At 44.3% G+C, this 26,595-nt stretch overlaps 1 protein-coding gene across 1 annotated transcript in view; it reads left to right on the top strand.

The window, feature by feature from the left end:
- Positions 1-26,595, top strand: part of RHOQ (ras homolog family member Q) — a 45,090-nt gene that overhangs the window by 17,255 nt on the left and 1,240 nt on the right. Inside the window, exons 2-4 of the mRNA XM_044289750.1 lie at positions 203-261; positions 14,021-14,185; positions 15,970-16,065. Coding sequence (XP_044145685.1) covers positions 203-261; positions 14,021-14,185; positions 15,970-16,065 — 320 coding nt within the window. The remainder of the gene's footprint in view (positions 1-202; positions 262-14,020; positions 14,186-15,969; positions 16,066-26,595) is intronic.

Genomic DNA, 26,595 nt, shown 5'->3' with positions numbered 1-26,595 from the left:
GCAGCATTTTGACCTAGTTTTTTGATTTGACTACTCCGTGTGAATGTGATCTTAATGAAATCAGTAATACTGCACTGTAATGAACATATAATGAAGTGGCATAGCATGTGTCACTGTGTTCTACCTGTTTGCAAAAACATTTTGTGCTTTTTCTTTGGTTATGTTAGGTTATCTAACCTAATGTGTTTTTATTTTTTTTCAGTCAGCGTCACTGTCGGTGGGAGACAATACCTCCTTGGACTTTATGACACTGCGGGACAAGTGAGTATAATACATAGTTCTGTGTGTTTTTTTCTTTTTTTTGGGATTAATATTTTCTTATTATTCTGTGGTTCTTTTTCTGTGGCAAGTGTATTGCAACCATTGACCAATAAAGCTCCTCCTTGTGACAGTGGCAGACAGCAAGATTTCAATTACGGTATTTACCTCTATTGCTGTGTTCTTTATGGGGGGAGTAGTGTCAGAAACTCTCACCATTCAGAACCACAGCCGGCAAACTCCGAAACTGCTACCAGTCTTCTTTACCACTCCAGTTGGTAGGAAGCTAAGGCTACCACGAATAGTGTAAAATAGCCCTCTAGGGATTAATCCACAAACAAGCCACAGTCAGAATACCAGGAGAATCAATAGAAGCCCAATCAGCAGACGAGGGACAAATCCAGAAAGCAAGCCACAGTCAGATTTCTGGAAATGTAGATACAGTAGCAATGAGTAGCACAAAGCGCAGGAGCCAGAATACACAAAACCACAGGCAAATTGTAATCACTGAGTGGAAGACCTAAATCCCTGCCTAGCTGTAGGATTCGATGCTGAGCCAGCCTCACTGATAGGTCGAACAGCCAGGGCAACCCCCGCAGCACAGCCATGCACAGTATCTTGGCTGGGTAAACTCCTGATAGGTAGTATGTTGGCACTGTCAGTTCAAGAGCTGTCCCCTGCTGGCACTATTAATGGGGTCAGCAGTGGCATTGGAGGCAGTTTGGCTGTCGATATAAGTGCATGGTCGTAGTTCTGAGCAAAGCTTACACAGTATAACTCCCTGAGAATTTATCTTAAACTGTTTTTCCAGATTTAGGATTTTGATGGCTATCCTCAGGACTCTCTGCACCCCTGCACATCATCTGTTTAACCCCTTAAGGACTCAGCCCTATTTCACCTTAAGGACTTGGCCATTTTTTGCAAATCTGACCAGTGTCCCTTTAAGTGCTCATAACTTTAAAACACTTTGACTTATCCAGGCCATTCTGAGATTGTTTTTTCGTCACATATTGTACTTCATGACACTGGTAAAATGAAGTCAAAAAAATTATTTTTTTTGCATAAAAAAATACCTAATTTACAAAAAATTTTGAAAAATTTGCAAATTTCAAAGTTTCAGTTTCTCTACTTCTGTAATACATAGTAATACCCCCAAAAATTGTGATGACTTTACATTCCCCATATGTCTACTTCAGGTTGGAATTATTTTGGGAATGATATTTTATTTTTTGGGGATGTTACAAGGTTTAGAACTTTAGAAGCAAATATTGAAATTTTTCAGAAATTTACAAAAACCCAATTTTTAGGGACCACTACAGCTCTGAAGTCACTTTGCGAGGCTTACATAATAGAAACCACCCAAAAATGACCCCATTCTATAAACTACACCCCTCAAGGTATTCAAAACTGATTTTACAAACTTTGTTAACCCTTTAGGTGTTGCACAAGAGTTATTGGCAAATGGGGATGAAATTTGAGAATTTCATTTTTTTGCCTAATTTTCCATTTTAACCCATTTTTTCCACTAACAAAGCAAGGGTTAACAGCCAAACAAGACTGTATCTTTATTGCCCTGACTCTGCCGTTTACAGAAACACCCCATATGTGGCCGTAAACTACTGTACGGCCACACAGCAGAGCGTAGAGTGAAAGGTGTGCCGTTTGGTTTTTGGAAGCCAAATTTTGCTGGACTGGTTTTTTGACACCATGTCCCATTTGAAGCCCCCTGATGCACCCCTAGAGTAGAAACTCCATAAAAGTGACCCCATCTAAGAAACTACACCCCTCAAGGTATTCAAAACTGATTTTAAAAACTTTGTTAACCCTTTAGGTGTTGCACAAGATATAATGGAAAATAGAGATACAATTTCAAAATTTCACTTTTTTGGCAGATTTTCCATTTTAATATATTTTTTCAAGTAACAAAGCAAGGGTTAACAGCCAAACAAAACTCATTATTTATGGCCCTAATTCTGTAGTTTACAGAAACACCCCATATGTGGTCGTAAACTGCTGTACGGGCACACGGCAGGGCGCAGAAGGAAAGGAATGCCATACGGTTTTTGGAAGGCAGATTTTGCTGGACTGGTTTTTTTACACCATGTCCCATTTGAAGCCCCCCTGATGCACCCCTAGAGTAGAAACTCCAAAAAAGTGACCCCATTTTAGAAACTACGGGATAAGGTGGCAGTTTTCTTGGTACTAGTTTAGGGTACATATGATTTTTGGTTGCTCTATATTACACTTTTTGTGCGGCAAGGTAACAAGAAATAGCTTTTTTGGCACCGTTTTTTTTTTTTGTTATTTACAACATTCATCTGAAAGGTTAGATCATGTGGTAATTTTATAGAGCAGGTTCTCACGGACGCGGCGATACCTAATATGTATACTTTTTTTTTTATTTATGTAAGTTTTACACAATGATTTCATTGTTAAAACAAAAAAAGATTTAGTTTCTCCATAGTCTAAGAGACATAGTTTTTTCTTTTTTTGGGCGATTATCTTATGTAGGGTCTCATTTTTTGCGGGATGAGATGGCTGTCTTATTGGCACTATTTTGGGGTGCATATGACTTTTTGATCGCTTGCTATTGCACTTTTTGTGACGTAAGATGACAAAAAATTGCTTTTTTTAAACCGTTTTTATTTTTATTTTTTTACGGTGGTCACCTGAGGGGTTAACTCATGTGATATTTTTATAGAGCCGGTCGATACGGATGCGGAGATACCTAATATGTATACTTTTTTTTATTTATGTAAGTTTTACACAATGATTTAATTTTTGAAACAAAAAAAATGATGTTTTAGTGTTTCCATAGTCTAAGAGCCATAGTTTTTTCAGTTTTTGGGCAATAATCTTGGGTAGGGTCTCATTTTTTGCGGGATGAGATGCCGGTTTGATTGGCACTATTTTGGCGTACATGCGACTTTTTTGATCACTTTTATTACCTTTTTTGTGAAGTAAGGTGGGCAAAATTTAAATTTTCTCATCGTTTTTATTTTTTTATTTTTATGGCGTTCACCGTGCGGGGAAAGTAACATGACCGTTTTATAGATCAGGTCGTTACGGACGCGGCGATACCAAACATGTGTAGGGAATTTTATTTTTTTCATTTTTAATTAGTGATAAATGTGTTTTTTGATTTTCACTTTTTTTTCACTTTTTCTTACATTTTTTTTGACCCAGACCCACTTGGTTCTTGAAGATCCAGTGGGTCTGGTGTCTGCATAATACAGTACAGAACCTATATATGTTTCTGTACTGTATTTTACTTACACTGAACAGATCTATGCTTTCAGCACAGATCTGTTCAGCACCATGGACAGCAGGACGCCTGAGCAGGCGTCCTGTTGCCATGGGAACCTTCCCCGTCTGCCACAACTTCGCAGACGGGGAAGGGTAAGGACTGGGGCTTCGGGGGGCTGTCTGGGGGCTCTCGGCTCTCTCCCTCTCCCATCGGGGGGCTGCAAAGGCACAGCAGCCCCCCGATGGGAGAGGGAGGGAGCCGCATCTTACTGTTAACTCTTTCCATACAGCGGTCCGTACGGACCGCTGTATGGAAAGGGTTAAACGGCTGACATCCATTCACAGATGTCAGCCGTTTATACCAGGGTGCCAGCAATGTGCTGGCACCCTGGTATACCCACTAGAAGCCAACGATTATTCGGCGGGAGGCGGGCGGGGGATCGCGATCCCGCCTGCCGCACCGCCCGCCTCCCGCACCGCCCACACCGCCCGCAACACCCCCCCCTGCACCTCCCACCAGGCTAAAATCATGCAGGGGTGCAGGGGGGGTGATCACTATAGATTTGTGCCACACTAAAGTTTCTGATCGCCGCGGTCAGGGACCGCGGCGATCAGAAACAGCAGAAATAGCAACAAACCGCAGGTCTGAATTGACCTGCGGTTTGCTGCGATCGCCGATACGGGGGGGTCACATGACCCCCCCAGGCGTTGTGACAGGATGCCGGCTGAATGATTTCAGCCGGCATCCTGTGCGGATTAACCCCTGGGGCGCCACAATCTCAATTTAAACTCATGACGTACCGGTACGTCATGGGTCCTTAAGGACTCGGGAAACATGCCGTACCGGTACGTCATGGGTCCCTAAGGGGTTAAAGGGGTTCTCTGGGAATTAAGAAAATACAATTACTGAAAATACTTAAATATTACTTTATTATAAATATATTCCCAAATAATTAGTTGTAATGTCTCTTTTTGCCTAGGGAGCAATCATCAGGAGAAATAAAATGGCCACTGTCCTAATCACACAGGAGGACAAGTTACTTCACAACACTGAGCTAAAGAGCTGCCTCATCCTCCTCTCTCCTCTGCTGTCAGGGATTATGATCCTGAATACAGCAGATAAGATCTTCAGCTGAATCTTTGTAGGAATGGAGTTAATGAGTAGACATAAAGTACAGAGAAGAGGTGGGGATGGCTAATGAGCAGCAGCACTTGTATACAGTCTCCATTACCACAGTCTGTCGTGTCTGTTCTCTCTGTACTTCATGTCTCCCCATGAACTCCATTCTTACAGAGATTTAGCTGAAAATCATAATCCCTGACAAGCAGAGCAGAGAGGAGGATGAGGCAGCTCTTTAGCTCAGTGTTATGAAGTAACTTGTCCTGCTGTGTGATTAGGACAGGTTTTGTTTATACTAATAGGACGGCAGCCATTTTATTTCTCCTAATGATTGTTCCCTAGACAAAACAAGCTATTGTAACTAATGAAAGATATTTGGGAATACAGTATATTTATAATAAAGTAATATATAAGTATTTACATTTTCTTAATTCCCAGAGAACCCCTTTAAGGGGAGCCGTCACTCGTGCAAGCGCAAAGGGCTTTTTATTGTTTACTTGGGGCCTTGCACTTCAGAGGGATGAAGCTGCAGTACCCTGCACCGCCACTACTAAGCATGCAGGCAGACGGGCCAGTGTGAGCAATGAAGAGGCCGGAGTGCTCACACAAGTGCCGCGGCCCCCTCAAACTGACTGTTGCAGAAGGTGACCTCACCCACATTTCTTGAAATTATACTGCACTAAAAGCTGCCTAAATAAGGAAGACGTATTACAAAAAAACCTTGGTTTTACATTTGTTAACGGTAGAACCAATGTTGGACAAAGTTAAAGCTTTTATCTCAGATAACAGACCACAAGCTGCCACCTCGGATCTGAGACTGCAGCAGTGGCGAATTAACATTCTAGGGGGAGTATTCCTTTTAATGTCAGATGCATTTGTCACATACCAGTCCATGGAAATTAGACTCTGTACCCGCGTCCATGGTATATTGTTTAATCTGTGCCATCTGTCATTGTTCTCGCTGTATTCGAAGAATGTTTTATTACGCGCTGCAGTGGAAACAGCGATTTCAAATGCATACAGGGATCTCATTTTCGTTGCCGATTACACCCTCCACTGAGCAGTTGTGCCATCGGACAGCAGATTATACAGCGCAGACGCTCAGTCTATCTGAATTGCTGGGCTTTACATATTGAAATGCGCTGCGCTCTTGTATCTCTTATGTTACAGCATTTTCAGGATGGCAGCCGATCAGTAGTAAGTGGATTTTTCCGGTGATGTTCCTCGAAGCACTGGCATTGATTCAAGGCTGGAATATAAGTTGTAATTGCATAATGTGGGGTTGCCAATCCTCGGATATAATGAATATATATTGGAATGTACAGTATTTTTCTTGCCAGTGCAGGGACAGAGGGATTGTAAGTGCTGTAGGGTTACCAAGGTGGATGTAGAGGGGGAAAGACTTCATCTCTTTGTCATTGTCCTAGGGTCCTTTGGTACTGGAAGATTTTCAGCCCATTGATGATGTAGCATGTCGTTTCCTATTTTCATTAGTATGTAGGGATGAACGATCATCAATACGATCGTTCATCCCCATGCAGTTTGCATTTGTTAGCTGCACATCCCTTGTGTACATGTCGAGATGTGCTACGACAAAAGATTATAATTTTTTTTTTTTTATTCAATATTTCTGTTATACAAAGCCAGAATTACACTCCCCTAAAGAATTATAGGAACACCTGTTCTATTTCTCATTAATGCGATTATCCAGTCAACCAATCACATGGCAGTTGCTTCAATGCATGTAGGGTTGTGGTCCTGGTCAAGACAATCTCCTGAACTCCAAACTGAATGTCAGAATGGGAAAGAAAGGTGATTTAAGCAATTTTGAGCGTGGCATGGTTGTGGGTGCCAGACGGGCCGGTCTGAGTATTTCACAATCTGCTCAGTTACTGGGATTTTCACGCACAACCATTTCTAGGGTTTACAAAGAATGGTGTGAAAAGGGAAAAACATCCAGTATGCGGCAGTCCTGTGGGCGAAAATGCCTTGTTGATGCTAGAGGTCCGAGGAGAATGGGCCGACTGATTCAAGCTGATAGAAGAGCAGGGTTGACTGAAATAACCACTCGTTACAACCGAGGTATGCAGCAAAGCATTTGTGAAGCCACAACACGCACAACCTTGAGGCGGATGGGCTACAACAGCAGAAGACCCCACCGGGTACCACTCATCTCCACTACAAATATGAAAAAGATGCTACAATTTGCACGAGCTCACCAAAATTGGACTGTTGAAGACTGGAAAAATGGTTTCTTGAACATGACAATGAGTTCACTGTACTAAAATGGCCCCCACAGTCACCAGATCTCAACCCAATAGAGCATCTTTGGGATGTGGTGGAACGGGAGCTTCGTGCCCTGGATGTGCATCCCTCAAATCTCCGACTGCAAGATGCTATCCTATCAATGTGGGCCAACATTTCTAAAGAATGCTATCAGCACCTTGTTGAATCAATGCCACGTAGAATTAAGGCAGGTCTGAAGGCAAAAGGGGGTCCAACACCGTATTAGTATGGTGTTCCTAATAATTCTTTAGGTGAGTGTATATGGATAATAATAATACATTCTTTTCTCGACAATATGTTTATGTTGTAGTATCCATTTTTACAGAAGCAAGAAAATAAAAAGACATTCACCCCTTAAAAGATTTTTTTTAATACTGCATAAAAGATGCGGTACGGATCAGGGCGAATGGTAGTTCTTCCAGACTTTCATTCTTGATCATCGCACCATGTTAAAGGGCTTTTAAGTTGGCCATAACTTTAGCTAGGTGTTGGCCCACTGCACACCTATCTCTGCAACTGAAAATCGGTTCCGTTCATTGGAATGGGGTTGTCTTGGCGGCAAGCACACGGATTTCTGCAAGCCCCGTTCCGATGAAAGGAACTGATTTTCAGTTGCATAAATTTTCTGCCACAAAAATCCACCACTTGTGAAGGCGCCCTTTGATTTGACATTTAATGCCGTTTTACTCACTGTGCTTGATATGAGAGTATATCTGATAATGATTAGAGGAAACGGAAGAGGTGGTAAGGGGAAGAAGGACCTTCTGCGGGTTTCTTGTGTATGTACACAAATGCTGTATCTACACCAGAAATCTATGTATGAAGGCAGCACGGAGAACAGACAGTTTTGCACATTTGATTTCCTATTCACAATCCTAATAAAAAGTGCTAATAATACTAATATAAGCTTAAAGGGCATCAGTCAGCAGATTTGTACCTATGACACTGGCTGACCTGTTATATGTGCACTTGGCAGCTGAAGGCATCTGTGTTGGTCCCATGTTCATATGTGTCCACATCGCGGAGAAAAATGATGTTTTAAGATATGCAAATGAGCCTCTAGGAGCAATGAGGGCATGGCCGTTACACCTAGTGGCTCTGCTCTCTCTGCCGAACCCTCTCCACTTTAATTGACAGGACCAGGCAGTGAAAACGTCATCACGCCTGGCCCTGGCAATCAAAGTACAGAGGGAGCGGCAGTTGCAGAGAATGAAGAGCCTCTAGGTGTAATGACAACGCCCTCGTTGCTCCTAGAGGCTCATTTGCATATATTAAAACTTAATTTGTCTCATCAGTGCAGGTACATATGAACATAGGACCAACACAGATGCCTTCAGCTGCCAAGTGCACATGTAACAGGTCAGCCAGTGTCATAGGTACAAAACTGCTGACAGATGCCCTTTAAATAAACCCTACCCATTTTCAGCCCAGAACAGCCCAAATTTGCTGGGATTGTCTATGCAGTTTAGAGACAGTCTCTGCAAGTTTGGGACTGTTGTCAACTACCCAGCTATTCTTCTCATGTAGCCCATGCACAGTGGGTCTGGCTAAGCGTTCATGTATTTTCAGTGTTCAGAGGGGGATAAGACAGTCACCTCTGGACAAAGTATTGGGCATGTTGACTTTCAACCTGCCCAATCCTGTATTCTCGTAGGAAAAAAGCAACCGTCAGAGGTGTCTGCCAGTGTCTTCTTCCCCACTCTCCACTGACACAACATGCTCCCGTGGCTGACTGTTCTTTCCTCCCAACATCAGGAGAAAGTCACACAATATTATGCGTATGGCCAAGTTAAAGGGGTTTTCTGGGAATGTAATGTTGATGACCTGACCTGAATGGGCTGATCGTTTGGGGGTGCTGGGAGTTGGACCCCCAGTGATCTGCCATAGACATCAATATTAGGGTCTGCAAATTTCAGATCTGCAAAACACGGACACTTGCAATGTGCGTTCCGCATTTTGCGGACCGCACATCGCTGGCACTCTCCTAGAGAATGCCTTTTCTTGTTCGCAATTGCGGAACAGAAGTGTGGATCCGGAAGTGCGTACAGCACATTCCGATCCCATTGAAAATGAATGGGTCTGCACCTGTTCCGCAAAATTGCGGAACGGATGCGGACCTATTTTGCGAATGTGTGAATGGACCCTTGCAATCCTTAAAGGGAGTCTTTACGCAGATTCACCCTATTAACCTAATAACAGTGTTATGTCCACGGCATCCCCCCTATTAAAACTGTGATTACCGTTAGTTCCTTGCTAGCATCGTTGTGCAGAAAAACACTCTTAATCCGCATGCAAATGAGTCCGTAATCCCGCGCATGCGCCGATAACGCACGGTAAACTGCGATGCCTCGGCCCGACTGTGCTCGTTCATCGGCGCATGCGCGGGATTACGGACGGGAGGAGGGAGGTTAGAGCATAGACTAAGGGCGGGCAGACGCGGCGGAGGGGGAGTGGCTTCGTATGAAAATGACCCAGGGGCCTGGGCACCGGCCGTTGTAACGCCGCCCCTGGGCACCTTCACAGCCTCATTTGCATACGGATTAAAAGTGTTTTTCTGCACAACGATGCTAGCAAGGAACTAACGGTAAGCACAGTTTTAATAGGGGGGATGCCGTGGACATAACACTGTTATTAGGTTAATAGGGTGAATCTGCATGAAAGACTCCCTTTAACAATTCCTGTAAGGTCAGAAATTTTAGTAATTTCATGTGTAAATGTGTTTTTTACTGTATGAAGTTGCAGAAATCTTTGCAATAAATCTGCTGATCTGTCCCAAAAGACTATGTGTGAACCAAGCCTAAAAAAAACTTTTCCAGCTGAAATCATTGGTGTTTTGGATTACGCTTCAATAAAGGGCCGTTTTCTATGGCGGATTCAAAAGAGTTGTCTCAATTTAGCTAATTTGTCTACATGATAAATGCTAACACAAAACACTTACTAATGTATTGTGATTGTCCATATTGCACCCTTTGTCGGCTGGATTCATTTTTCCATCACATTATACACTGCTCGTTTCCAGGGGTTATGACCACCCTGCAATCCAGTAGCGGTGGCCGTACTTGCACATTATAGGAAACAGCGCCGGCCTCTCTGGCGGCCAGGACTGTGGGAGCGTACATAGCCTGGTTCTTTTTCCTGTAGTGTGCAAGCACGACCACCACTGCTGGATTGCAAGGTGGTCGTAAGAAAACAAGCAGTGTATAATGTGATGGAAAAATGAATGAAGCCAGCAAAGGAAGCAATATGGACAATCGCATTACATTAGGAAGTGCCTTGTATTACCTTTCTCTACATGATAAATGCCATTTGCTGAAGTGAGACAACCCCTTTAAGCTGCGGGAACCTGTGACTTGGTTTCCCTCTACTATACCGCCACAAGTGACAATTTCCATGGTTGTAGCTCTGTGTATACCACATATACACAGGTTTTCTGAAGTCCTCTCTGACCTTGGACACGTGGATGAGCTTGTCTGGTGATACTCTGTAGTTTGCAGATATTTTGCTGGCTGTGTAGGTTTCTGCTGGATTCGTCCCTCTGATGCGTGATGATCTTGACGTATGTTCCTGTCTCCTCCGCTTGTGTTCGGGTTACTCAGCATTATGGTTCAGTACGTTCTGCTGCTCCTGGTCTCTTACAGGCTCAGACTGAATTCTCCTGCACAATACTGGTCATACATGTGTCTGTAGCACTTACCGCTGGCCTTTCATGGTTAAACGTTGGACTTGCGCCCAGCATTTATTTTCGGCCGTAGCGGATTGTGTCGCTCGGAGAGGCAGGCTAGACTTGAATTTCTCTATAAACCACACATACAGCAGATGGTCTTTGATTTAAGGATCAGAAAGTAAGAGCTGCCAGCTTGTGATGTCTTATAATCGTTCTCAACTTCCTTGGGCGGATAGCATTCGGAGCATGTGACAAACCAAAGAGGCATGCTGCTTCATGGAAAATCACAGGCTCCAAACCTAAAAGTATTGGCGTAGCTGCAGTTAACCCAAAATCGTGCTCCACCTGCCCCCATAATGGCCCAGGTCACACACATGTGGACCAGAAGTTGAGATATGGGAAGCTGTTTGGTGGAGACCTCAACATCTGATATGGTGGAAAGTCTAAGGACCCCAGTGCTCTTCCTTTGAGCCCTGGCTAACAAAAAAAAAAAAATGTATATTTTGACCCAGTAAACCTGTTAGGCTTTATTCACACACAATAAGCTGCACACAGACAGCACATGGAAAATACATTTTTGCAAATTTTCTAATCGGAATATGGACTGCAAATCTGCAGCAATTGTGAAGCATGTGAATCGTCCCTTAATCCAGTGTTTCCCAACCAGTGTGCCTCCAGCTGTTGCAAAACTACAACTCCCAGCATGCCCGTCCAGCCAAAGGCTGTCAAGGCATGCTGGGAGTTGTCGTTTTGCAACAGCTGGAGGCACACTGGTTGGGAAACACTGCCTTAATCTGACTGACAGCTTCTTTACTCGCACTTCTGCAGCACTGGTCTCTTCCCTTTCTGTGGGTGGGCAGCAGCCCATCCCTTCTGACCATTAAAGAAGCAACTTGCTCATTTAAGAAGCACTCCCACAATTATTTTTATTCTCTGACTTGTTAGAACAGTACATGATGCAAGCTGTAGTAAAGGTAATCCCCTCCCTTCTGATTCTCAGCTGTCATGTGACCATGGCTCTGACTCTCCAAGTAACACAGCATCTTATGTGTGGACAGGAAGCCAGATTCTCTATTCTTCCTATGGGAACCTCAGTGTCAGTCTCATAGAGAAGTAACTGACTTCCTGTCCTGTCACATGACACAGCTGAGGATCAGAAGGGAGGTTATAACTCACAAATTTCTCTAAAATTTACATAATTTATCTTTCTACAGTCAGAGAATAATTTTTGTGGGAGTGCTTCATTAAGGAGTGCATTGCAGGCAGCACTTGTTAACCCTTTCCTTCCCTGCGTATAAACTGGAAGTCCCTTTAAAAGCAGGGATGCACAACCTTTTGTGGTAGGAGGCCATACAGTCAGACTCCGGGGGTGTCTTAAATGAGTTTTTATGGCATATCAATCATTTACACCATAAATGTCTGATAGGTGCTGGTTATACTTGCAGAATTGCCATCTAATGGAAGAATATATATATATATATATATATATATATATATGAGAAACCACTAGAAACAAACAGGCATGTTGTGACTGGATAGTTGGGGGGGTGGCACAAAACTGGACCCTACATCTACACGAGTATTCAGTCATCTGCCTCGGGCAGTAATCCCAGTCGTGGCATCAGTCACTGTCACTCTACAAATGGCATTCAGCTTTCCAGTCGCTTTGTCCTTGATTATTTACCGCCCATTAAAGTTCAGACTGGTTTTCTTTACAAGAGTAAACCGTAAAAATGGCCATTAAGATGCGTCCTCGCTGTTCTGTGTGAGCTGATGTCAGATTGCTGAGGCTTGATTATTGCCATGGGATGCAGATGTAATTCATGCTTCTGCTTCTGCATATTAGGTTTGTTCGCTTTGAATGGATGTTCAATGTGTGCATCCAGAATCAGAGAACCGATGCCAATCCCGGAGATCGTAGGGTGAAATGGATAACCCATCAATATATATATTTCCCACCTTAGGGAACCGCACCTTATGTAAAGAACCCCCATTCTGGGTCTACAATGTTTGGGCTTTCTGTTCCTGTTTTCCACCATTTTCAAGACATAGTCAGTGAATGAAAACACAAACCACAAACCTTTCCATAGCTCATCCTGCTCTCAGCTGAAAAGTGGATACAGTTGTATCCAGTATAGACAATGCTCTGTGAGCCAGCACTGTGGGGGTCGTTACAACGTATCAGTCTGGAGTGCAGGCCCCTCAGCTCACAGAGCATTGTCCAGACTGGTTACAATTGCATCCACCTAAGGCTACTTTCACACTTGTGGCAGCAGGGCCTGGCAGTCTGTTCTCCCACCGAAACAGCATGCCAGACCGTGCTGGCGCAAGTTAAAAAGTAGCCTAACAGCTGAGAGAAGGACGGGTGAATGTAAACTAGATTGTTCTCATTCACTGACAGCAAACATATCTTAAAAATGATGAGGAATTGAAACACAAAGGGGCAAATTTATCATTAGGGAATCTTTATGCACGTCGTTTGATAAATTTGGCACATCTTTAAAAATATCACTTCAGATGTTACTCCAAGGTTTTCCAAAACGTTATTACCTCTCCTCTGGACAGGTCATCAGTATCTGATCGGTGGGGGTCCAACACCCGGGACCCCCGCAGATCAGCTGTTTGAGAAGGCACCGGCGCTCCTGTGAGCTCCATGGCCTTCTCTCACCTCGCCTGCTCACCAAGCACAGCGCCGTACATTGTATAGCGGTTGTGCTTGGTATCTCGCTCAGCCCCGTTCACTTCTATTGGGCTGAGATGCGCCTAGACCGTGTGACTGATGAACGTGATGTCACATGGTCTAGGAAAAGCTGAGAGAAGGTAGCGGCGCTACTGCGAGTACTGGTGCCTTCTCAAACAGCTGATCGGCGGGGGTCCTGGGTGTTGGACCCTCATTGATCAGATACTGATGACCTATCCTCTGGATAGGTGGTCAGTATAAAAACACCCTTTTAAAGGTATTATGCCAGACATCATATATGACCATCTCTAACAAAACTAGAACTGGCCCTGTACCTCTCATGGATACAGAGATCTCCCCATTCATTAATCCAATTGTTCTGGACTTATGGCTGGTGAAAGTTAAAGATTTAAACTGAGCACGTGTGACCACCTCAGTGAGGTGGACGCAGCAATAAGGAAAAGTACAAACAGCAGGTGGCGCTATATAGATTGGCTGCAGGCGGCATCAAACCGGATATTTACAGTGAGGAACACAGCGGAGCAGCTCGTTTCCCTTCACAGGTTTGGACAAGAGGCCAATCACCTCCCAGTATACGGTGTCCTGCACGGGCAGTGGTAAGTGCATGCCCCCTTTGCTCGGGTACATGCACACATCTCAGTAATGTGCCCAGTATTATTAGCAGGATGATATACTCTCCGGGGCCTGGCTGACTTCTCTTGGTTCTGCTCTGAGCATTAATCATTCCTTCTCCTCCTTCTTCCAGGAAGATTACGATCGCTTGAGACCATTGTCTTATCCCATGACCGATGTTTTCCTCATCTGTTTCTCCGTGGTAAATCCGGCCTCATTTCAGAATGTGAAGGAGGAATGGGTGCCCGAACTGAAGGAATATGCGCCAAATGTGCCATTTTTACTGGTGGGCACCCAGGTAGGTTTTGGTGACATTTTACAGATTCAGAGCCCATTGGTGTCAGCCTGTATCCCTCTTAAAGGGGATATTCCACGATTGATGTAAAAAATAAAATAAAATTGGACATCATAGTATATGACATTCATTTTCAACAAAGCTAGAACCAGCCCTGTACTTCACGTGGATCCAGAGATCTCCGCATTGAGTGCTCTGCTAGATTCATATCAAGCTGACAGCTCAGGGGGCGTCTCCTTTCTGCTGCAGCTTTCTCCCTGTAACTTTCACAGTTCTAGCAGAAGATATGGCTAGTGACTGTTAGGCTGAGTTCACACGGGCGAGATTTCCGCGCGGGTGCAATGCAGTAGGTGAACGCATTGCACCTGCACTGAATCCTGACCCATTCATTTCAATGGGGCTGTGCACATGAGCATTTTTTTTCATGCATCACTTCTGCAATGCTTTAAAATCGCAGCATGTTCTATATTCTGCGTTTTTCACGCAGCCCTGGCTCCATAGAAGTGAATGGGGCTGCGTTAATAACGCATTGCATCTGCAAGCAAGTGCGGATGCAATGCGTTTTTCACTGATGGTTGCTAGGAGATGTTGTTTGTAAACATTCAGTTTTTTATCACGCGCGTGAAAAATGCATCAAAACGCATTGCATCCGCGCGGAAAAAACTGAACAACTAAACGCAATTGCAGCCAAAACTGACTGAACTTGCTTGCAAAATGGTGCGAGTTTAACTGAACGCACCCTGAACGCATCCGGACCAAATCTGTCACGCTCGTGTGAACTCAGCCTTAAAGATTTAAACTGAAAGTGAGCACGTGCGACCACCTCAGAGAGGTGGACAGAGAAATAAGGAAAAGAACAAACAGCAGGTGGCGCTATAGAAATATATTTTATTGAATAGCTCAGTGGCTATGCTAAATTTTTCATTACATGCAATTGCAAAAGTAATCAGATCCAGGTGCTGGTTTGAAAAGTATAGAATATTATTATGGGACAACCCCTTTTAAAGAGCTTTCCAGCTTGGACACTCTTTTAAATGTAAAGCCTAGCCTGCTATACCTGGTGAAAAAACATACTCATCTGTTACCTGTCCTGTAAACTGCCAGACGGATGGGGTTATGTGCACCACTGCAGCCAAACATTGGCTCCAGGCAAGACATGTAATCCAGCACCAGTAAGTGAAAGTCCGGGGTGGTCCTCTTGCGTCACCTCTTGTAATATCCTATTCAGCTGTTACCATATGACAGCCCCTAAAGACCACCAGTACAGCGCCTATACCGTTTTGCCATCCAGGTTTACAAAGCTATATCAATCTGCATGGTTATGTGGTACAAATCATAGCTCCCTCCTGTCTTCCTGCTATGTAGTGTGTCAGTGATGACTGTAGTTCTAGCATTCTGTTTATTAACCAGGTTGTTCAGGATGAGCAGGGTTACCAAATTGTTTTACAGCAAGTCGAATTGTAGACGCAATATATGATTATCTTCAGGTAACCCTGCCTCGGTGGCTGCCATCCTTGGGGCCTCTAGCTCTTTAAATACATGCGGAGCGGTTTTTTATGTCAGTAAAAATACTGGGTCAGGTCATTGTGCCTGGCTGCGCCCATTTCCTGCTTCTCATTAAACGTGTTATTAAAAAAAAAGCCTTCACTCCAGGGGGCACGAGGGCATAGGATGTTCTGTGATATTCCTCCGCTTCACATTTTCTATTGGATTTTGCACATTTTAGAATATAAAAAAAGTTATTTTTTTTTTTATTTAATTTTTTTCATCATTTTTCTGATTTGCAGATCGACCTAAGAGATGATCCCAAGACTCTAGCAAAGCTAAACGATGTGAAGGAAAAGCCCATTACTGTTGAGCAAGGGCATAAGCTGGCAAAAGAGGTAAAAGCGAACGTGCCCTTTTCTTTTTCCCTTCGTTTTTCTTTTCTGCGGCTCATTATGTGAATGATGCTCTACCGATCCTTATAGAAGCCTATGTGATTTGTGTTCCTGTAAGGACATTTTTATGCCTCGCATGCTGCTGTGTTTCTGATGGGAAAGGGACATTATGGTGGAAATAGTCATTTCCAACAAAATAACATGCACACTTATAGCAGAACGATCAGACTCGGACAGATCCCCGTGATGCTGGGATAGTGAACCTGCAGGAAATGCGTCCGGGCGTTTAAATCCTGGTGTTTCATGTTACAGGCAAAAGAGGTAGAGGGGCGTAGACTGCATTTTTTTTGTGGCTGGGAGGCAGCTTGCTGTATTGGAGATTGCAGAATATTACTACCTTCCCTTTAGACCTCATGCACACGACCGTGGCGTGTTTTGCAGATCCGCAAAACACGGATGGCATCTGTGTGCGTTCCGCAATTTGCAGAACGGTGCGGACAGCCATTAATATAATTGCCTATTCTTGTCCGCAAAACAGACAAGAATAGGACAGGTTATATATTTTTTTGCGGACCACAGAGCAACGCATGTGGACCGCACACGGAGTGCTGTCCGCATCTTTTGTGGCCCCATTAAAGTGAATGGGTCTGCATCCAAGCTGCAAATACTGCGGCTCGGATGCGGACCAAAACAACGGTCGTGTGCATGAGGTCTTAATCTAAGGCTGTATTGGATTGTATTATGTGGCAGACGATTGTTGGGAGGGAAGCGTTTCTTCACGGCAATCATCTGCTCGCTAGCGGAGGTGAACGCTGCTGTTACGTGCAGTTATCTCCTCCGCAGCATAGGGAGGAGCGATCGCTGTGCCATCGCTCGTCCCCATACTGTATAGTGGTTTGCCGCCGTCAGATGATTATTAGACACCAAGATCTGCCGCCTGCAAATGATAATTTTTTAACATGTCAAAATATTTGGATTGCCCGATGCTCGTTCCTCAGGCAATCAGCAGCAGTATTACATTGCAAGATGATCGCTAACGAGCATTCATACAAACGCTAATTAGCGATCATCTGCTGAAAAACAGCAGGTGTAATACAGGCTTCAATACAATTTCATTATGATCGGATGTAAATCATAAGGCCCCTTTCCCAGCAAATGTTACAATTGCCCTCCCAGGAGTTTGGTCCTGGGAGGTTGACAGATAAAAGTCAGCAGACTTCCTCTACACATTGCAGGGATACCTAGGTGAGATACCCTGCAGCGAGCATAGCCATATTTGACTTCATGTAACGATAAGCACAGTCATTTACCAGTTTAGGAAAATGACATCAGTTTTCTTCCAGGAATATATTAGCAGGCAGATTATCAGAATGAGATCAGATCATTAGATATGACATGAGGAAACCTACAATGCATTCAGAAAGTCTTCTGACTGTTTCACATTTTGTTACGTTGCGGCCTTGTGCTAAATAAAAAATAAAATCAAGTTATTTGCCATCATATGCTTTGCACTTCTGGATTTGGGGATTTTCTGCCATTCTTCTCTGCAGATCTTCTCAAGTTCTGTCAAATTGGATGGGGACAGTCGGTGGACAGCCATTTTCAGGTCTCTCCGGAGATGGCTCTTGCTGGACCACTCAAGGACATTCAGAGTTCTCTTGGCTGTGTGCTTAGGGTCATTGTCTTGTTGGAAGGAGAACCTTCGGCCCAGTTTGAGGTCCAGAGCACTCTGGATCAGGTTTTCATTAAGAATATCTTTGTACTTTGCTCCATTCAGCTTTCCCTGCACCCTGACCAGTCTACCCGCCCTCCCAGCATGATGCTGCCACCACCATGCTTTACTGTAGGGATAGTATTGGGGTGCCTGGTTTCCTCCAGACATAACACTTAGAAAAGTTCAATCTTGGTTTCATCAGACCAGAGAATATTGTTTCTCACAGTCTGAGACTCCTTTAGGTGCTTTTCTTTTTTGTTGCAAACTCCAGGCTGCTTTCCTGCGTGGTTTACTGTGAGGAGAGGCTTCTTTCTGGTCATTATGCCATAAAGCCCATATTACTGGAGTGCTGCAGTTATGGTTGACCTTCTGGAAGTTTCTCCAATCTGCACACATCATCTTTGTAGCTTACCCAGAGTGACCATTAGGTTCTTAGTCACCTCTCTTACCAAGGCCCTTCTCCCCCGATTGCTTAGTTTGGTGCAGCAGCCAGCTCGAGGTTGTTCTGAACATCTTCTAGTTAAGAATTATGGAGGACTCTGTCCTCATGGGAACTTTCAGTGCCTCCACGCAAACCTGTCTCTGAGCTCTACAGGCAGTTTTCCTCATGGCTTGGGTTTTTGCTCTTATATGCATTCTCGTGTCCAGTCAAGTGAATTTACCACAGGTGGGCTCCAGTCAAGGTGTAGAAACGTTTCAGAGATAATCAAGAGGAATGGGGGGTCCTCAGGGCTAGATTTCAAGTGTCATAGCAAAGGGCCTGAATACTTATGTCCATGCCAAATATTAGTTTTTTCCTTTTTATATTTGCAAACATTTCTCATTGTGGTCTATTGAGTGCAGATTGATAGGGAAAACATATATATTTTTTTGTTTTTTTAATTTTAGCATAAGGTTGCAACATAAAATATGGAAAAAAAAAAAGTGAAAGGGTCTGAAGACTTTCTGAATGCATTCTACATGAGAGGTCAATTGAGGCTGCAGTCTGAATGTAATGGTGGCCCGCTTGGCTGTCTATGTAACTCCCATATGGGTGCGGCTGGAAATGGGGTCCCCTCTTCTGTAGATATCTAATGAAAAAAGGCAGCACTTTGGAAATTGAGGCAGGGTGCCAGCAACCAGGGTCAAGATCCACGGTGACATTTCAGTCTGATCATACGACCTTTCTCAAGCTTCTAAGGCTTGGCAAAGGTCCTGTGATAGGACTGAGACCTCACTGGCTTTACATGGGTGAATAGACCACAATTGTTTGAAATCTTCTGGAGTGCTGCAAGTTCTTCTTTGCTTCTGTTCTGTAGATGGATCACTGATATTTTGTTGTGGGAAAATTGCTTTAAAAAGGACGTTAGTAAAACAGGGTTTTTTTTTCCATTGTAATGTATGGAGACGTTCAAACTTCTCAAAGGGGTTACCTCCTGACTGAAAGCACCATCAGTGCTCGGTCAGTGTTTTCCATTGTAAACCAAAACCAGGTGCGGCTTTAAACACAGAACAGGTGCAGATCTTACACGACCATATGTATTTTGCGGAACGGAACAGCTGGCCCCTAATAGAACAGTCCTATCCTTGTCCGTAAAGCAGACAATAATAGGACATGTTCTATTTTTTAGCGGAATGGAAATACGGAAATGGAATGCACACGGAGGACCTTCAGTTTTTTTTGCGGATCCATTGAAATGGTTTCGGTCCGCAGAAAAAACGGAATGGACACGGATAAAATACATTCGTGTATATGAGCCCTATGTTTGTGGAGGCGCCAAATCCTGGTTTTGGCTCACAATCACTGATGGAATTCACTGACTAAAACACTGAGGCCTAAATAGGAGAGCTGCTGCAGCAATCTGCTGGAGGTCTAGCTCTCAGGACCCCGCTCAGACAGCTGATTTGTCCCCTTCAGCAGAATGAATGGCCCCATTCACACAACCGTGTGGCCTCCGCACCCATGTTGCATTCTGCCACACACTGAAGGGCTTCCGGTTCCGTACCTATGCACCGCAAAAGATAGGATATGTCCTATCTTTCGTTCGCATCTTGCAGATCACAAACCCATTGAAGTCAGTGGGTCTGCACCGCGATGACCCAAGTCCTCTGGAGCAAGAGCCACTGCTTGTTACCTTAGCATGGATTGAACTAAGGCTTATGCGCACTTCTGTGTGGGGGCCATTATCTCGGATTCAGCTATTTATGCCAGAGCTGCAAGTCCTGCAATTTGTCCGTCAAACTCTTGGACAGATCTCTTTATAGGTCCGGCGGTGTTCGTCATGCAGTGGATGAGACGCCGCACAAATGTGAACAGAACCTTACTGGATTGCGGACATTTTGGAAACTCGTTAGCAGCACTCTCTGTCTCCATGCTCTTATCCCAAGCATAATTCATTGGTATTACAGTCCCGGAGGGCCCCTTTAATATCTCTCTCCCAGCAGACTGACCATGCAGAGTATGACGCCGCACGTTCCCTTCCTCTTATTACGTGGCTCATTATCTGAATTCTTTTCCTGAAGCTCCTGGATGGATTTCTGCATCACCTTCCTCCCTGTTTTGTCTGAAATCTCTATTCTACATGTATCCCCCAGTGAAGACGTATTCTGTAGAGGCGGCTGAGAACCGTCGCTTGCAATTTTTGCTGCCTACTGAACAGGAAGATAAATTGTCTTTCACAAAAGTGGTCCCATTTCAAGGACAATGTATTTCGTTTTATCTTTTCCAGGTAATTTAGCTTCACCATCGTCAGTTATCCTGCACTCGCGCTTGTATCGCTTTTTTTTTTTTTTTTTTTTAATATAGTTTTAGTATTAATGACATTTTTCAAGCAGTTTTTTATGTATGGGGATTTAGGCTACATGCACACGTCTGTTTTGCGGTCCGTGGATACCTTCCATGTGCAATCTCTTTTCTCAGTGCATTAAATAGAAATGGCAGTTCTCATCCACAAAACAGACGACAATAGGACATGTTCTATAATTTGCGGGATGGACATACGGATGCGTTTTTTTTTTTTCTGACCCATAGAAATTAATGGGTCTATGTGCAATCCACAAGAAATGTGGATCGGATGCAGATCCTAAATACGTTCTCGCTGCAGTAGATTTACGTGCAGTCTTTCAGACGGCACCCAGACATGGCCTTGTTTTATGCAGTTTCTGCTCGCTAAGTGGGGCTGAAGCCACAAGCAGATCCACCTCAGGGTTTCTGCTGCCGATTGCGCAATTAATCCACAGACAAAAAAGTTAATGAGTGTAAGTGTAAATGAGCCCTTACAGTTTCACTTCACCATAATTTACAAGAATTTATATTATCCAGTTTATATTTTCTTCTCGTTTTTAGGTCCATAATTATTTGCGAATAATATCTTAATATATTGTTATAGCGGTCAGAGCCCCAGTTTTCTTTTACAGAGCGCCCAACCAGAGTCTGGCTGTCTGAAGCTGCCACTAGGGGGAGTTTAGTGTATATTGTGTTTATTATTGCGTTTAAAGGGTTTGAGCAAGAAAGGAGGGGGTACCCTGAGCTGCCCCCCCCCTGCCCCCCCTGCCCCCCCCCCCAAACACATACACACTCACTCACTTGGTAGGACCTGTAAAGGGAGTACTACTTGCCTGCTTCCCTGCGCTGGCTCCTCGCCCCTTCTCCTCCCAGTCTGTGATTCCACTTGGCTCTCTCACCGAAAACATGCAGTCTGACCAGGTGACCAGCCCTCCTTACATCATGAACAATAGTCACATGACGCAAGGGGATCTGGTCACCACCGGATTGGCTGCAGGCGGTGTCAAACCGCATGTTTTCAGTGACGCATTGCAGGCTGGAGTAAAAGGAGTGGGGAGCAGGCACAGGGAAAGCAGGTAAGTAAGCTTCCCTTTACAGGTGCGGCCAAGGGTCGGGGTTTGCCAAAACAACCCTCCCCCCGTTGTTGCACAACCCCTTTAATGTGTAAACAGTATGCAGAGAGCTCCCTCTAGTGGTGTCCCTGGGCAGACACAGTTGTATCGTTTAAAGTAGTTGTCCAAGTGATAAAAACTTGGATATGGGCTAAAATAACAAATGAATGGATACTTACCCGTTTACCCTCCTGATTTTTCAAGCGCTGAGCTCCCGTCCTCTCGTGGCTGAAGATTTGTCTTACTGGCTGCAGCGGTGACATTCCGTGCACACAGGTCACCGCTGCAGCCAGGAAAGCAAAGGGGGTCATTTATGACCAGTTATACTCCACTTTTATGGCGTATATCAGGCGCACATTTTGTTGCAGCAGAATCTGCGACTTCTTCCCTGTTTACGCCAGGTCTAAACAAAAAAAAAAAAGAAAAAAAAAGTGGTGTATCATGGGTGGGGAAGGGGACGGGCTAGTAGGCCCATCTCATTCATTATTTTCTACACCTGGTTTAGTTTTTGTGTAACTTGGACATCCCCTTTTACTCTTGCCTTTAAAAGGGATTTAGAGCTCAGTATCATAAAAAAGAATGGAGCTTCAACCATATTAAAGATATACAAGTGATCCCTCAGGATACAATATCTTCATCATACGGTGGTCTTTTCTGACCCATCATAAGTTGAAACCAGACTCAACATACAAGGTCTCAGACACAGATCCAACCAATCAAGGCCACTTCTCTGGTAAACTAGCTGGATTAGTTGCTAGTTAGCAGCTATTCCTCACCGTTAGGGCTCATGCACATGAACGTTGTTGTTTTGCGGTCTGTTTTTCATGGATCCGTTGTTCCGTATCTGAGTTATTTTTTCTCTGATTTAAAGGGACACTGACAGGGCCAATAAGCATATTGAGGTATATATATGGCAGTACAGGTCTTATAATGGGTATTACAATCATATAAGTATCCCCCCTGTCCACATTATACATACAGTAAACTTTAAGTTTTATAACCTGCTCCAATGGTCTTCAATCTGCCCAAGGGGCGGCGTTTCACCTCTCTTGCGCCCAGCCAGCCTCCCCCAACTGCCGCTTTGAAGCGCCGCCCAGCTCATGAAAATTCAGTTTGCTGGGCGGCTTCTGCGGTCCCCGCTCTGAAGCGCTGCACTGAACAGTGCCCTGCGCATGCGCCGGATCTTGTGAAGTCGGGGACAGTAAGCGCCGCCCAGCGAAGTGAATATTGATGAGCTGGGCGGCGCTTACTGTACCGGACTTCACAAGATCCGGCGCATGCGCCGGGCATTGTTAAGCGCAGCGCTTCAGAGCGGGGACCGCAGAAGCCGCCTAGCAAACTGAATTTTCATGAGCTGGGCGGCGCTTCAAAGCGGCAGTTGGGGGAGGCTGGCTGGGCGCAAGAGAGGTGAAACGCCGCCCCTTGGGCAGATTGAAGACCGTTGGAGCAGGTTATAAAACTTAAAGTTTACTGTATGTATAATGTGGACAGGGGGGATACTTATATGATTGTAATACCCATGTATTGTATGACCTGTACTGCCATATATATACCTCAATATGCTTATTGGCCCTGTCAGTGTCCCTTTAAGCCCTCTTCCGTTCCGTTATTCCACAATACATATCCGTATGAGATCCATTTTTGCGGATCTGAAGTGGAAACAGCAACTTATTAATCACCAAACACATGAGCAATATGGGCTGGGCATAGCATTTCTACAGTATGGACCCGCAAAATACGGATGTGTTCCGTGTGCGTTCCGTATTTTTTGCGGACCCATTTACTTAAATGGGGCCTCGGACCGTGATTTGCAAACAATAGTAGGACATGCACTACTTTTTTGTGGAACGGAAACAGAATGCACACGGAGCACCTTCTGTTGTTTTTGCGGACCCATTGAAGTGAATGGTTCCGCATACGGTCTGCAAAAAAAACTGAACGGAAGCGGAAAGAAAATATACGTTCGTGTACATGAGCCCTTATATGTAAGGACTTGTTTTATCTGCCTTAGTTATCAGCTTATTTTTCTTAAATCTTCATTTTCTCTTATCTTGCATAACACTTTGGGGCTTTGGAACCAATTACTCGAGTTACAATGGTCGTCCTGGAACCAATTACGGTAATATTGTAACTTGAGGGACCACTGTATTATGAAATTAATCAGCAAATAATTCTCAGTCTATTTAGGTTTGTTCCCAGAATTTTAGGAGGGTATGGATGAAAATAACAATGTCAATTAGCATGAAAATACTCGACTCAAACTTTCTTGGTAGATTTCTAACTGAAATACTGTTGAAAGCAGAATCTGTGGCCATGTACACAGCATGTGACGTCTGTATTTTGTGTCAAAAATACAACCAAATCCGAGGCGAGCAGGAAATAACTTTTTGCTAGCTCATTAGAATATATTTGCATTCTTTACACTTCAGCCTTCACACTTCAGCCTTAAAGGGATTCTGTCACCTCGTTTTCGGTTATAGAGCTGCGGACATGCACGGCTAGATCGCCGCTAGCATGTCCGCAATATACCTGTCCTATAGGGCTGTGTCCTTTTATTGTGTTTAAAAAATGATTTTAGAGATATGTAAAATGACCCTGGTAAGGAGCCCAAGGGGCTGTACTAACCTTCTTGGAGCCCAGCCACGTCCCCTGTGAAGGAGCCCAGCACCGCCTGCGTTCTCCGAATCTCCTCCTTTCTTCACAGTTAGATTGCCGTAATCTCGCGATGCTCGCGCATGCGCAGTGCCGGTATAGTGTTCCTTCCCTGTGCTGGCATCAGCCTCAGGGAAGGAACTGCACATGCACGAGCTCACGGCAATCTAACTGTGAGCAAGGAGGAGATTCGGAGAACGCAGGCGGTGCTGGGCTCCTTCACAGGGGAGGGCGTGGCTGGGCTCCAAGAAGGTTAGTACAGCCCCTTGGGCTCCTTACCAGGGTCATTTTACATATCTCTAAAATCATTTTTTAAACACAATAAAAGGACACAGCACTATGGGACAGGTACATTGCGGACATGCTAGCGGCGATCTAGCCGTGAATGTCCACAGCTCTATAGGCTAAAGCGAGGTGACAGAATCCCTTTAAGTCTGTAAGCTCCGTACATTCATTCTTCTGACAACTTTTTGGCATTAAGATAACACACAGACAGTGAAAGGGAACCGATGACATTATACATGCGGTCCTATCTGCAGGCAGCATGCTATAGACCAGGAGGATCTAGGTAGATTGATTGATAGATAGTAGTGTATTTAATCATTTAGACCTCTGCTTTTTTTCTGCTTAGGAGTCCAGTGGGTGGTCCTAGTAAGTGATTGACAGTGTTCTCTCTATGTATACAGATAGCTGTGAGTCACTGATAGGAGTCCAGTGGGCGGTCCTAGACAGTGATTGACAGTATTCTCTCTATGTATACAGATAGCTGAGAGTCACTGATAGGACCACCCACTGGACTCCTAAGTGTAGAATGTGCAGGAATATAAATGAATAAAATACAAGTTATACTGAATCTATCAATCTGCTCAGCTCCTCCTGCTCTCTAACATGCTGCCTGCAGATTGCACTGCATTTTCAGTGTGATGACTTCCCTTTAATATGGCCATGTCGGTCTCTTCATGAGCATATCACTGATATGGTATTCTGGTGGAATTACAAGAGATAAATTAGATTACTAGTCAGCAATACAAGCGAATTTCCAGACAGAGATGTGCAGTAGACATCTTGCAGAATACAGTGATACTATGAAGAAATCTAAACCGTTACACAGAAGAAAACTAACACTTCTCATTTTGTGGCCACTTTTTTGCCATTTAAGCGAAGCTGATGGGAGAGTCTTTTCCTGTAACCACTGCAAATAATAAAAGGCACCGAAGTTCTGATCTGTTAGCGTCAGTCCTGGTGCAGAGACCCCTTCCCCTCCTATTACTAAAACGAGGGGCTATAAGTTGTGAGCTTAGTGCTGTGCCCAGAGAATTCACTGCCCACTAGGAGCGCCCACAAGAAAGAAGGTGCCCATCTGAGCTGCCCCCTTGAGATAGGTGGGGGTCTTAGCCCTGGTCCTCCACTAATCGGAACTTGATGGGTCACTGTGATATATTAGAAGTTTGATAAAATAATTGGTTCTATAAAATGGAAGCTGCAGTTTGAGGTCACTTTATTTAACACACTGAATAAATAGAAATTTCCTAATATATGGTTAATATATTGGCATCCATTCACCACATTGTAGTTCCATTGTAAAAAAAAAAAAAACAGGTATAGTTTTTTTTTTTTTTACTGAACTGTGCTGCATTTTTGTACCTCCCCCCCCCCCCCCCCCCCCCTAACTATTATGTCAAACGGAGGCATAAAACGTGATGTGAACCCACCCTCACCAGGATGGCGGATTTGCATGTGGTTATCATCAGAATAGTCCCATGACTATTAGGGAATTGCTATACATGCAGTGACCACCGCTGCTGTGCTTGGGTTACCTGTGATTCTTCGGCTACCTCGCTAGGAAGAGCAGTTCTTTCACTTGCCTGCAAAATGATGTAAGCGTAGGACAGCTCCCCCTCCCATCCTCTAGCACACAGTGACTCACAAGCTGCAGTCTGTCATCACCATGAAGAGAGCCATGGTGCAGCCGTTTCCCCGGAAAATACAGAAAGTCATTTAATCGGTACACAGATGATAGAGGAGGGAATAATGCAAAAAAAACTGCTTGTGCTTACAGCCTCAGGACGGGGACATAAAGCCCTAACCACAGTGCAGCAAGTCCTAGACGTCTTCACAGGATGTACGCACATGCTGGCAGGCCTGCAAGGAATCCTGTCTTTATGGCACCTTTGTGATGATGCCAGCTGCTTAAAGGGATATTCGAGTAGGTACAAGTTATCAGATCATGAGAACAGAGGTCCCATACCCCCTGCAGGGAGCAGCACGGGGCCCTGTTCTTGTGATCGGTG

Source organism: Bufo gargarizans, chromosome 4 (assembly GCF_014858855.1).
Source record: "Bufo gargarizans isolate SCDJY-AF-19 chromosome 4, ASM1485885v1, whole genome shotgun sequence".
NCBI classification, from domain to species: domain Eukaryota; kingdom Metazoa; phylum Chordata; class Amphibia; order Anura; family Bufonidae; genus Bufo; species Bufo gargarizans.
The sequence above is the reverse complement of the archived record's forward strand: the minus strand, read 5'-3'. Positions and strand labels throughout refer to the sequence as shown.